This window comes from Blennius ocellaris, assembly GCF_963422515.1.
Source record: "Blennius ocellaris genome assembly, chromosome: 22".
NCBI classification, from domain to species: domain Eukaryota; kingdom Metazoa; phylum Chordata; class Actinopteri; order Blenniiformes; family Blenniidae; genus Blennius; species Blennius ocellaris.
Window position 1 is genome coordinate 12,542,039 of NC_137671.1, and position 13,484 is coordinate 12,555,522.

The following is a 13,484-nucleotide window of genomic DNA, read 5'->3' on the forward strand; positions in this document are numbered from 1 at the left end:
CAATCAAAGAGGCCTGACGGTTATTCCAGCTGTTTTGGGCATGCGTGAGGTTTTTACACGAGTTGTCCCCTGAGAAGAGCACAATGTCAATGACTGACATAAATGTGTGGCAACATCTCCAAGTGAAAACAATACAAAACATAAACATGGTTCCGAAACCGAGACTGGAGAAGTAAATACGATTTAGATGCATAAATCACTTGAGAATCCCATATAAACACTGAAACTGGATCTGTGCATTAACGCTCCGGTTTGCCTTTTTTACAGCCTTTCGATTGGTCATCAATAACTCTTGAGTCCGACGACAGCGTAACATCTCGGCGACAGCAGGGGGTTGAACAGTTGCACCAGCGCCGAGTATGATACATTCTCCTGCAGAACAAGAACACACCCGCCCATAAACCAATGAGACACAACAGAACCGAATAAAAAACACATGGATATAAAAAATCTTTTTCCTCCTCCTCCTCCTCCTCCTCCCACTTTGGCTCCCTCACCCCTGGCATGCTCGGCTCTGTGATGTTCTCTCTGTCAAAGATTTTTTTAATAAATCCCCAGAGAAGAAATATACCTACAAAGATCATCTCGTGTGGTAGCGCAGTGTCTCACCGTGTAGCTGCAGCTCTACGGCTCGGTGTGCAAGAGCTGCACGCGAGAAGGCGAACCATCTGTTATTTTATGTTGGGACTGATTTTCCTTTTTATTTTTTTAGCCTCATTTCTGGCCTTGTGGTAAATCCATATAAATACTTTAAATTCCACACTTTTGCAGTATTATGTAGTTACTTACTTCTTACCAGGAAAGCCAAAATGCATAAAAAACTGCTTCTTCTTTTTCTTTAACATGGCTTTTTATGGCAAGAAACCGGGTCGTATCTGTTAATATCAGATACTGTATGGTTTGACCACCTGAGATGAAGATTTTGGAATTATTAAGTAAGGCTAATAAGTAAAGAGAGCTGGTCGTTATCACGCATCTTAAGTGAAATTCATGGAATTGCCTATTTACTCAATAAGTCACTATAAAGCCTGCAAAGACACACTTGTGAATTTTTGCTTTGGTGACTGGGTGTGACAAAGTGTCAGTCAGGAGCATCTGCATCGACCAAAGTCATAATCATTCAAGGACAATTTGACATTTTGTTTTAAAAGAAAATGTTTAGTCACATCCCACATGTGGAGATATTTATATTCATAAACTTTGTTTTTAAAACCTTTGTTAGGCTTTATAAGGTGTCACTTTGCACTAAATTCCAAATTTCTTTAAAGGTGTTTGTATCATCATGCTCTGATCATGGGAAGCCTAATTTATATGTGAAAATCTATTTCTACAATACAGTAACAGAGAGTTACATGAAGGTCAGGTTACACTATTCCTTGTGCATAATCTCAAAATAGGATATTCTATTCTCACAACAATTCCTACAGTGAAGATATTTCACGACAAAACCACAAGTGTCACCTCCTGGTGGTGCAAGAGAAAAGTCTCAGAGGAGCCAAAAGACATATCAGGATTCATTGTTCGAGAAATATGAGGAGTCATTTCCCTGGAGAAAGCAGCTCTGCACTGACAAACTGCCACCACAAGCGATCACATAAAATATCTTTCACTTTACTTCGAAATATGTCGACCACATGTAGAGTTTATTGTCCAAACATTTGGCTTTTTTGCACATCAAAGCCCGGTTGACGATTAAGTCATAAGGATTGACATAATTTCAAATGTGATTCCTGATTTCTGTGTATTTCTGTGACTCTTTGGAAACTGAACATGCTGCAGCGCACTTATCATCACATGGATCACATTAACGTCCATCCATCACTTCCTCTTTCCCCTCTTTTCTCCCGTCCTCGAGGGAGATCCCTCGAAGCTCACCAGTGTTCTCCATGTTGCACAGTTTGATTACACGACCCTATTAAAGAAAGCCCATCTGACACACAATCGGGTGTAATCAGAACATCAAAGCTTTGGGATCGAACGCTGAAGGATTTGCATGTTGTGTTTGGCCGCGGAAGCACAGGACGACAAATTGCGGTCTGGCTTTAATTTAGCCGACACCTATATTATTGTCAGTGGTTTGAATATTCAAAATAAAACAAGGTTCCTGGATTTCAGATGAGATTTCTGTGTGTTCACTATTTCAGTTCACAGACATGCCCCCCCCCCATCATTCATCGAGTTCACAAAAGGTGCGCCAACATTGAGACCACCTGTCATTCAACAAGACTGATGTACGTATGTTCCTGCAGCAGAGGAGAGCCGGAGGGAGAAACTTTACCTGCTCCTTCAGGAAGCAGAGGCGATCGAGGAGAATCAGTCCTTCAATACATGGAGCAAGAGTCACTTTCAGCTACAGAATGGGAACAAAAGTCATTATTCAATCGATATTCGTTCATTCCCATGCATGTCAACAGGTTCAAAACGTATGTCTTCTCTTATTGGAACAATGAACCCATTATAACTTGTGTCCTCCCAGTAGCTTGTGGGCAAACTTAATAAAAAAAACTGTTAAACTGTCTTATGTCATGAGAGGAAATTGGTATGCTGGTTGACACACTGACACAAGAATTAGTGGCTCTGGTGCCCTGGTTTTTCTCCCAATGAATGTAATCCTATTTGCCCACAAAGTGCAGTGATCTTACCCAATGCCGGGAAGTCACAGATGTGTTACTTGGTTAGGTTTGAACTCACCATATTAAAAGCATGCATCTCGTTCTTTCTCTCTCTGTAAGTGTCGTGGTAATGCTGGACGTCATTATCTGAAAGCTGAAGAAGAAGAAGTGGACAGTGAAGTGGTGTGTGCACATTTTGGAGGAAAAGGAAGATGGAAGAAGCTAAAAAAAAAAAAAAAGGTTTATAGGTTTTTAAGCGCTGTTGGAAAACATAAGACAGACATAAATGCGTCATACCCACTCCCACGATTACTCAGAGCAACCGGATGACGAGCACCTAAACACACTGGTGCCGAGCAACGGTAAATATCTCGAGAGCCTCTGGACAGTAGTTTGAATTTATATGTATTTAACGTTTCTAGATAAAAAAAACATTCATGATGTATCTTTAAATCTTATGTGTAATATTCTGCCCCTGACCTTTGATTCATCCAGTTCCAGTCTGCGTAGAGCTCTCCGGACGTAGTCCACAAACGACTTTGCTTTGGAATAAACGTTCCCGACTCGCTTTTCACTGCAAAGAAAAGTTATTATTATCACACATTCAATCTATCAGACTTGTCATTTTTTTTTTCTCCATCACAACCCTGATGTGCAAAACATTGATGAATCGTGCCTGTTTGACGAATACTAATGAATATTCGATGCCGGTGCTGATGTCAGGTTCATCCACTGAGCTGGAGGTCACAGTGCAGCAGGTCATTTTCTTCAATTAAAAGTCTTTGATCGTGTCTGTAGTGAGAACATTTGATGAATGGAGCCTGAAGTCTGAGGTACTTCCTCCCATTGTTCAGTTTACACAGGCAGATTATATCATTTCCTGGAAATCTGCATGGGACTGGCTGAAATTCAAGTGCAGTGATGGTAGATTGCTTGTTCTGAAGTCATTTATCGGTAAAATTCATCCAATCTTAAATATCCTGTATGACCGCCTCTCAAACGCACAATCACTGAAGTGTTTTACAATATACATTTATGTCCATATAGAGCTCTGTAACTTAATTATTCTGCAGCTTCTGTTCGCTTCTTGACAGAATGGACTTGTCACGTCTTCTCACCGATTTTGTTCAGACTGATATAAGTGCTGCAGTGGATGGCACACTGCTTTATAAAAATGCTCGGTGTGAGACGTTGCTCACACCTGTGGTGCGGTTGATAAAAAGAACATTGCGCTTATTTTTAACATGGAAGAAAAACATGTGAACGTGAATCATATTGTACAGTGTTTGCGACGTCTACATTCCTTTGACGGGTTAACTCTTTACGGGCCAAGAGATCATATGTGGTTATTTCCAACAGATTCCTGATTCTTCAAAACTTGCATAGTTAAAAACCTGTGGCAACTATTACACAACACGTCATTGGAGAAAAGAACATGTTTTAGCAGAATTGTGAAAGCTTTGACATGAGGGTACAATTTCAGCCTAATTAGCGATTTATTTCAAACTATAATGTGTTGAAAGTTGATTAGATTTACACTTTATTACATATAAATGACATCAAGTTGTTTATTTTTTGTAGGACTGCCTCTGAATGTTCACAAAATTATGGAAGCCTTGAAATTCTCCATGTCCACTTATTCAATTGTGCCTGACTTTTCCCTCACTGCTGTAGGGATGCAGTGAGTCTAAAGCCTTTCTGTTTAAAAGTCAATGGCCTGGTGTTCAAACTGACTCGGGCTGTTTGTTTTATGCATACCACAGTTTGTAAGACAGTAACACAGCAATCGTATCCAGGGTTTGTTTTTAGTGCAGGCATCTCCAACCTCTGGAGCTGTATGCTGCACTGCAGCCTCGGACGGTTCTTACAATTTTTTTTTAAATTTCTTGCGCAACAGGCAATCTTTCAACTTGCAATTGGATATTTATATACAGTGGAAGTAAACTGGAGTACCCAGAAAAAAACAATCCACCTTTTCTCTGCATGTTAAAATGCAACATAAACTATATTTTCTGGGATACATCACGAAACTATACATGTTGAAAAGCTGTGTAAATCCTCATTTTGAACACTCAAATCAGTTTTCCAAATCTTGTCAACGTTGTTAGGAAGAGGATAAAAACGTCTCTTTTTGTGACACAGGTTGTGGACAAGTGTTTTCGCAGAGGAGAAAAAACGCAGCTTCAATGATTCAGTGGTCAACTGGTGTTTAGTGTCACATGCAGTCACATAAATTCATCTAATTCTATTCCCCTCATATAATCTGTGTAACGTCAGCCTCACTGGACACAAAACAGTAACATCCAGTGCAATCTCGCCTGGCCCTTTGCGAAGCGGCACACGTGCAGTGTCTTTAATAAAATATTTGATAAATGACTGATTATTATCACTTAAGTCAATTATTTGCTGTTCTTTTCGCTGAACTGAAAACTCATTTCAGCTGTGGACTCAATAAATCATTTGGTGACTTGGTCATTTATCAAATCTTCATGGCCTATTTGCAGGTCTTGGTTCATTTGTAAATCCAAGCAAACCAGAAATTAAACTTTACTTCCTGCTTCAGAGGAAGAAAAAAACCCACTCTGGTTTACCGTCAAAGCTCCGAGTCTGTTCTGTTCTAGCAAAATATAATTGTTCCTGCAGGCATTGTTGTTGATCGAGAACAAGACAAAAAGAGTAAATGCATTGAAGTTATCCTGACTAATCCTGAGTTGTACCTTTTATAGGAGCTGTAGTGGTCCCGGAGAATAACATGGAGGACCGCTCGGTAGAACAGAGACTCCATCTGAATCTGTGAAAAAAACAACAAAAGGGTTCAACACAATCCAGCAAGCGCACAAAGTGGCTGATGAATCTCGGTGACACTTCCCAAACTGAGCGCAACACCAGCGAGCAATCAAGCCTGTTTTTGGATTCAGACCTTCATTCCAGTGAGTAATCAATCTCTCCATGATTGCATTAATATTTATAAACATTCCAAATTAATGGCTGCCAGTATCGTGTATCAGCTCTGGCCCGGCGTCCGCGAGCGCCGCGTTTTTTTCCACATAAATACACTGCACTCAATCACAGGATTAGAACAACAGCAGAATTAACGGGCCGATACAGTGGACGCATGCGGGAGATTGACAATGAAGATAACGCAGAGCAGCGTGATTGTGCGGGGGCTCGTAGTCGTGGCTCTCAATCACTTGATGGATTTGTTTTGATGAGCGAGGTGACAGTTTTAAACAAAGATATTCGTCTCCCATTCTCGTGCGATGATGATTAGTTTATGATGCTGAACGCAGTTAGTGTGCATGCCTCACTTACCCCTTGGCCAAGTGAAACTCTTTCCAGGGCCTGTTTGTTTGAAGAAAATGGAGAAGTGTCACGATGAATTGAATTTAAACAACAAATGAGGATATTAACTATTTGCTCAACAGGACCTGCAAACAGTGATAAGCAAAACCCAGTCATACTGCTAGTATGGCCAATAATGATATTTACTGATATCGATTATATATCATAAATAATATAAAGCCTCCCTCATAATGTCCTTTTGCAATGTGCATAAGCAATGAATCTGGACAATCTTTATCTGTTTATTTCAGTACCTGTTATTTCAGTGCCCCCTGCCTTCGGCGTCATGATTCAAGATGACGGACACAATTCCTCTCTGGGTGGTTGCAACGTTTCGGCATCGCTTTGCATCAATTCAACTCACCAGACACGCTGACATCCGGGCGTTCCTGCCACAGAACCACGACTGGTCGCGAAGGTAGCGACTGAGAGGGAAACCAGAGACGCCGTGCGGACACTCTTGAGAGGGAAAAAAACAAAACACAGGTAACACAGGTCAACTCATTGCTTTATGACATTTTAAACCCACAGTTTGGCATTTTTACATATCAACAAACATCCACTGTGTTGGAGAACAAGGCAAACAGGTTCTCACGATGCAGATGAAGCAGTTTAGCACCAAAGACATCGCCAAACGTAGCAACATCCTCCCAGCGGCAGGCTGCTGAGTGACAGTCCGTGACAGACAGCCATTCTTTTCATGTGGTTATTAAGGGGTCAGCGGTCGAGGCCCGTGACTCCGGGGGGGGACACTGTCAAAGGAAGCACTAATAACATGTGCAGCTCCGGAAGGTCAAGCTTCCGCAGCTCTGGAACGCGCAAACGTATTAGCAGTCACAAGCCTGTCATCCATCTGACGGGTAGATTACAGGGCAGAGTGCGTACAGACCTGGACAGAGTCGTGAAACTACTACGGACCACCGAGTTCAAATCCGAAGCGGCGATGTTAAACGCAACGATATTCAGAAAGACAAATATTTCTGAAGTCCTTCCCCGCTCCCCGACTTGTACACACAGACTTCGGACGCCAGCCTGTGTTCATATTGGAGGAGTTTGTTGTTGCGGCGAGTAAACAGGATAAACTTGGGAATTCTGATCCCAAACAAGGTACTACACTTGGATTGCTTTGATTGCAATTGAGCACATCGCATAAATGCGTGAGTGCCTGGTGTAATAATGAAGCTTTTCAGCTCTTCAGTTCCTTTTTCGAGGGCGAGGCAGGCCACCACAGGAGCTGGCCTGCAGCCCAGACTGAACTGTAAGGCCAGCAGGGGAGAGAAAAGTGTGTGTGTGTGTGTGTGTGCGCAAGCAAAGGCCTTTGTTCACTTCTTAAAAAGATTCGGCCAAAGTTTAAGAAACAAGCGCGGAAAGGAGTGTTTTCAATCAGCTGTCATGATATCATTTCCCTCCCACGGCCGACGCTGGGACGGGTCCCGATGACGTGGATGTCGAGGGTCTCGCCGTTAACGAGTAGATGATGTGATACTGCGGCGGCCTGCGAGCGACGGCTCCTCGCCGACAGGCAGCGGCTGCAGCCGACGCATGGGGACACATGTAAACAATTTCATAGCTCATAAACTGTGGAGTGATGGGGATAGATGAAACGCAGACGGTATCGTCCAACGCGATCCCGCGCAGCCGTCAAGTCGAGATGAGCGCAGACGTGGACAAACTACCCCCCCGGGGTTGGATGTCCGCGGCTATAATGCGAGGGAGCTGAAATACGACACACTTGCCGCACAATCAGTCTCGTCCAATTGATTCTTTTTCTAAATAAAGAGGTAAAAAAAATACTTTTTTTTAAGCGGCCTTTAACAGTCATCCTAAAGCCATAAATCCCATCTAATGATTCTAACAGTGCATATCTGGGCTCAACTCAGTCTCCAGAAGGGCAGCTTGGCCAGCTCCCTGAGTGGAATATTTGACTTGTTTACTATAAAATATGAACGTGAGTGTTTATGAGACTTTATGCGAAAAGATGGCGGGATTGAAGGATGTGCGCGAAAAGATGGCGGGATTGAAGGATGTGCGCGAGTAGAAACTTGTGCACAACAGAGCGCCTGGAGTGTGTCAGGACGACGTAACACAACACACACCTTCATTTCCTGCAGGTTGACTGTATGTAGACCAGGACTGTCAAACCACCAAAACTGGCCTGCAGGACATTAGTGATACAGATGTGCAAGCTTTGCTATCGTATTGCTAGTAAAATAACATTATTAATATCGTAAGAGTCAATGTGAAACCATGCATGCTAAGGGCTACAGATATCTAGTGTTTTGAGAAGCAAACATCATAGAAGGAGAAACACTGTGGCAGGTGGTTTGAATTGCACTTTTTGCAATAGATTCTTTTTGCAAAATTTACAAAATAAATCAAAGTTTTCTTGAAATTTGTAGAGCCTCTTGAGAGCTGGTTTTGGTCCACAGGCTTTATGTTTGACAACGTGAACCATTATTTTAAGCAAACAGCCTGATCGCTTAACCTGCCCCCGCCCCCCCCCAAAAAAAATCTATTTAACCTCATAGTTCACACGTATTTGGTCTGATCATGAGCAGAAACCAACAAATAAGGAACTACTAAATATATGTATTCTATTTGTTCACAATCCATTTATCCATTATCTCTGTTTATGGTAGTTTTCTTTGTTTACTTGTTCTATTTTACTTGAGGTTCTGGGATTAAATGGGCAAAGTGATGAATGCGGTTGAGAATGTAGGTAGTGTCGATGGAAGAACAAGATCCCACACATAGAGACCGTAATCTGGTCCAGACAATGCTTTTTATCTGTGTGTGAGCCTGCGGTTACCCTGCCTGGCTGGGTCGAACTCCTCAGACAGCAGGTGATAGCAGCAGCCCACGCTGCAGACTGCGGCCAGCTCTCGTTTGGCCACAAACATCCTCAGTGTGCTGGGAGCCAAGTCTCCACACGTGTGCAGGCCGACCATGACGGCGTCCTGGAGAGAGAGAGAGAGAGAGAGAGAGAGAGAGAGAGGAATGTAGACGGAGAGACGAATAGATGAAAGGCAGAAAGTGGAGATCGATGGTTGAATTTATTGATGGTGACGCCCTGCGGGCTTGGCATCTGCGCCCACATCCCACGCTCGCTCCGGTAATGCAAACTCCAGCCACGGTGACAGGCTTGTAATTTAAGGAGCTGCGGTGGGAATCGTGCTTTTCGCTACCATACGGCACAGCTGGCCTCTTTTCGGCACAGCTTGACACGCAGTAAATTCATTTTCAACACCCACTTCTGGCCATTGCCTTTTACGTTTGCTCTCACCTCCAGTCCGACTATGAGCTCCTGGAGCTCGGTTTCCGCGGTAACGTACGACGTGAGAGGCGCAAACACGGCGCTGGCGCCGTCCGTTCGGTTCCGGGCTTTCCTCTCCAGGTTCTCCCTCTTCCTCCTCTCCTTGTCCTCGGCGCTGAGCCGACTCGGGGGCACTCTGGGAGACGCGGACTCCATCACATCCAGCGATAAGGCGTTCAGGAAGAGCTCCTCTCCGCCTGGACTGAGATCTGACTGCTTTTCCACCGAGGTGCTGGCGTCTGATGAGCTGACTAACACTTCTTCTATCTCTTGAGATTCATTTCCTGTTCCATCTTCGTCTCCATCCGGTCCAGGCGTTAGTGTTCCGACAGCCTCCTGATGGTAATGGGCCGCCCCCCCCTGCGTTCTCGTTGCTTTGGAGTGTTTCTGGTACGCCCTGGAGAACTTTTTCAGCTTTCTGTTCCTCTCCTGAGCTCCCAGGGTGTTGGTGCTGGATGAATCGATGCCATAAACCTGGAGGCTGTGCTGAAGAGACAGGAATGAACTCAGGTAACCCTTCCCTGAGCCCACGTCTATCACCTGGATGTTGAGACGGGAAATCAACGTTAGGAGTAATTCAATGATTTTACAATGTTACGAACATGGAAAAAAAAGAGATTATGAGAGTAAAACCTGCGTCGACATGAACCCCTACTGTGCAGACGTTGACTACTAATTTAAAATCACCTGTGTGACTCCACAGAACTGAGCCAAACAGGCCACCACCTCCGACATGGACTGGACTTCGTGAGATTTCTTCGAGTTCATAAACTCATTTGGCTCCACAGCAGCACCTGGGTTAGAAAGAAGTTTGAACCGAGAAGAAACGACACACATTACAAAGGCCACAAATCAGAGTTATGGTCCTTTACTCGTCCTACCTATGTGTGCTGGTGGAGAACCAGAATCCGACTTTGTATGTTGAAGGTCCTGCAGGAGCTCATCTCTGGTTATACACACGCCAAGACCGGGGAACGAGTGGGCCTTGGCTGCCAGCAGAAGTCCTTGAGTATCAATAAGCTGGTTTGTTTCACGGCAAAATCCAAATGTGGTTCTGGTTTCTGCTCAGGCAGAAACAAGAGAAATAAGAGCAGTGTCTTAAATATCTCGCTAGAATACCTTAACTTTATAAGTCAATTCAGAGTGATAAGATTCAGTTTTATTGATTATTCCCAGACCAATGAAATGGATAGGATTTCGTTTGGGAGTACTTTCAACTTCGAAAAACTGCACTTTACAGTGGGAGTCGCTTTCCAAAAACAACATCTAAACCTAAGTTTGGATGATCTCAACATGATCTCACAGACCTGTGTTTTTACTGGATCGTCTATCTATGGAAAAACAATTGTCCACAGTACCTGTTTTCTGTTCTGATAAATTAAATAAAACAAGACTACAACCAAAGGTTAAAAAAAAATAAAATAAAAATGCCTCTGGTTATATTTCAAAAATATCTTTTCATATTCAGATGATTAAGTGTAGAATTAGGAAAAATCACTGACTTCTCATGATTTCTGGTCTGTAAAACATCAGTTACACTGTGGAAAATAGTCGACATCCTCTGCACGAAGTTGGAATAAAATAAGGCCAATAAAACTGAATATTTATGGTCATGTCGATGTCCGAACATCACATATATGAACCACAATTCATAATTGACAACCGTGCATTGTGCATAAAATATCAGCATGTTGCATGAGAATAAAAAAGACATATTGCACCTGGTGTCATATTATGTCGAGGTAACTTTAGGAAATGAGGAAAAAAAAGAAAAGATTGACATGTGGGATTTTCACAATGACAAAGCATGCATCCATGGAAATGATTAGTTGACCTCCCGGTACAAGCGTTCTTTACCGGTTTCTTTATGCTCTCGCTCCCCCTGCTGGTCACTGCAGGCAGTAGACAGAACCTCCTCTTGCTCCCCCTGGTGGTCATCACAGGAGCTGCACACAGCAGCCAGAACCTCCTCTGGCGACACGGCCACGAAGCGCTTCCACACGTCGTGCGTGTAAAACTCCACCGTGTGAGCATTAGCGATGTTTAGGGTTATAGTCAGGAACCGTCTGACTTCATCTATCCGTCGTTGTACTTCTACGAGGCTGTAAGAGGAGGATTTCATCTTTAAAAGGAGCTCTAACCAGACCTGAGTGAAGTGAGCCTTCCTGTAGTATTGCACGCCGAGGCATTAGCAATCGAAAATAATGCTCGATTATTTTGTAACGTATATGAATAAGATTTAATGACACTGTGTACACATGGTCATAGTTTGGTAAAATAGAGGACTGTATGACATGAATGGAGATTTAAAAAAGATAAACCCTTAAATTTGATAGTTTAGATTTCAACTCTGTAATCAGCTGCTTCGGTCTGCAGACAACGTCATCTCTCTGCGTCAGCGGATAGAAACAGCATGCTGGCTGAATCCCGATAGTTGTAAACATTAACCTTTTTACAGAAATAGTAGCCCCAAATGGCTCCGACAGATGAGAAGAAGACGAGTAAGAAGTTTACAGCGAAAGATGGAAACGTGAGGAGATCAAGAAATGCTCCGCAGGACGGGCAAAAGAAGAGAAAGTGGGTCCAGCAGCATAAAGCATTCGAAGGAAGCGTCAAAGAAGGTGAAGTACAAATACACTTTTTGCTTTCTACTAACTGTGACAGATCATGATGATCTGGTAGTACACCTGGAGTCTTGCACTCGTATTTGTAAAATACGAGGACTTACTGTGAAAATCAGCTTTATAGCAAATAGATTTAAAGATGGGGCTCTGACCAAATCAAAAGGCAATATAAACTTTTACCAGGATATGTTTCTGTTCATCTAAGCACCTCAGAGACCCAATTTAGCCATGCTTGTTGATGTATAAAATTATTAACACATAATGCCATTGTCACTGACAATATTGTGTTTTTCATTATTACCTGAAATGATTCCAAATTATCTTGACCAAAGGGATGTGACTTATACTCACATAAATTAAGTGGCATATCAACAATATAAAATGGATCGTAATCTTCTTGCAGGTCAGGGGTTTGCCTTCAAGAGGAAAGAGAAAGTAAAACATCAGTACAATAAATTGCTGCGCAAGGAGAAGAGGAACACGAGGAACCCGGAGTCCAGACAGGTTTACGTGGAGGAGTATCCAGAACACCTGAAGCATCTGTACTTAGCTGAGGCGGAGAAACTGAAGAAGGAAGCCTGGACAAACCGAGTGAACAGGACTAAGCAGAGAATGAGATGGCAGACATGTGATGCAGCTGTGGAGCAGGAGGCTGCAGCTGAGGCACAGCAGACCAAAGCTGCCGAGGAGGAAGTTACTGGTGGGTCTGAGCCGGCAGATTCCCTATCGGGCAGCCATGAACCTGAACCTGAACCAGAACCAGAACCAGCAGAGGCTAAAGCGAAAGAAAGGTGAGCGCTGCACACTAAAAGATCCAACAATGTAAATTGAATCTCATTCTGTGAAGAAAAAGAAGCGAAAACGACACTACTGAATGTTTTGAATGAGATCTTAAACAACCTGAAAAATACTTAAATCTCAAACTGAACTTTAATAACATAATTTTTGTTTGATCTGCAGTTTAACATCACAACACATTTTTGTCCCCAGCCTTCCAATAAGCAACCGCATGAAGAAGAAAATGGAGAAGAAGACCTCTTTCCAGAAGACGAAAGAAGAATTTGAGAGAATCAAAGAGAAGCGAAGGGAAAAGAAAGAGGTAAAGAGTTTGTTCTGTTCAAGAAAAAAAAATTTATGTCACACTTAATATTTTCATTTGGTATCCATCCATACATCTTTTATTTGTTTATTTTCTTCCAGGAGTACCTCAAAAACCAGCAACAGCGAGAAAAGGCCATTCAGAAATACAAACAGAAGAAGACGGAGACGTTTCAGATGCTCAGCAAAAAGACCAAGAAGGGACAGCCAAACCTGAACCTTCAAATGGAATATTTACTCCAGAAAATCCAAAAGAACTGAGTAATGATTTATACATCTGAGACAGTCCAGGACGATGCTGTCTGATTTACAATCTGATGGCCTCCACCTGGATGTCAAGTTGTTTTCTGACCCTTTGTGGTAATACTGGACCAAGTGAAAGTACATGCTTGATTTTGACTATGGTCAGCATTTTACTGAGCTGGCGCTGTGTTAAATCTGACCACAAGGTGGCGTTGTAAGATTTGAATCGATGGCAACATATTCTAGCAACTT

At 42.8% G+C, this 13,484-nt stretch overlaps 2 protein-coding genes across 2 annotated transcripts; one reads left to right on the forward strand and one right to left on the reverse strand.

Moving 5' to 3' along the window:
• Positions 1-246: 246 nt before the first annotated feature.
• mettl25 (methyltransferase like 25) lies at positions 247-11,427 on the reverse strand. Its single transcript, XM_080517885.1, has 12 exons — positions 11,125-11,427; positions 10,149-10,328; positions 9,955-10,061; positions 9,238-9,807; positions 8,764-8,911; positions 6,319-6,413; positions 5,925-5,954; positions 5,330-5,403; positions 3,093-3,186; positions 2,692-2,766; positions 2,279-2,350; positions 247-372 (listed from the first exon to the last, which is right to left on the reverse strand). Exons 1-12 carry the CDS (start codon positions 11,387-11,389, stop codon positions 283-285), a joined length of 1,800 nt encoding a protein of 599 aa, XP_080374011.1. The 5' UTR covers positions 11,390-11,427; the 3' UTR covers positions 247-282.
• Positions 11,305-13,455, forward strand: ccdc59 (coiled-coil domain containing 59). Its single transcript, XM_080517886.1, has 5 exons — positions 11,305-11,422; positions 11,726-11,888; positions 12,295-12,682; positions 12,882-12,990; positions 13,092-13,455. Exons 2-5 carry the CDS (start codon positions 11,741-11,743, stop codon positions 13,248-13,250), a joined length of 804 nt encoding a protein of 267 aa, XP_080374012.1. The 5' UTR covers positions 11,305-11,422; positions 11,726-11,740; the 3' UTR covers positions 13,251-13,455.
• Positions 13,456-13,484: the final 29 nt, after the last annotated feature.

Excerpts from the sequence above, each read along its gene's own strand:
- ccdc59 (XM_080517886.1), top strand. The coding sequence starts at position 11,741 with ATGGCTCCGACAGATGAGAAGAAGACGAGTAAGAAGTTTACAGCGAAA. Across the intron at positions 12,683-12,881 it reads GAGGCTAAAGCGAAAGAAAG|CCTTCCAATAAGCAACCGCA; the intron begins GTGAGCGCTGCA and ends TTTTGTCCCCAG. Across the intron at positions 12,991-13,091 it reads AGCGAAGGGAAAAGAAAGAG|GAGTACCTCAAAAACCAGCA; the intron begins GTAAAGAGTTTG and ends ATTTTCTTCCAG.
- mettl25 (XM_080517885.1), bottom strand. The coding sequence starts at position 11,389 with ATGAAATCCTCCTCTTACAGCCTCGTAGAAGTACAACGACGGATAGAT. Across the intron at positions 10,062-10,148 it reads TTCTCCACCAGCACACATAG|GTGCTGCTGTGGAGCCAAAT; the intron begins GTAGGACGAGTA and ends TTTCTAACCCAG. Across the intron at positions 8,912-9,237 it reads AGCTCATAGTCGGACTGGAG|GACGCCGTCATGGTCGGCCT; the intron begins GTGAGAGCAAAC and ends CTCTCTCTCCAG.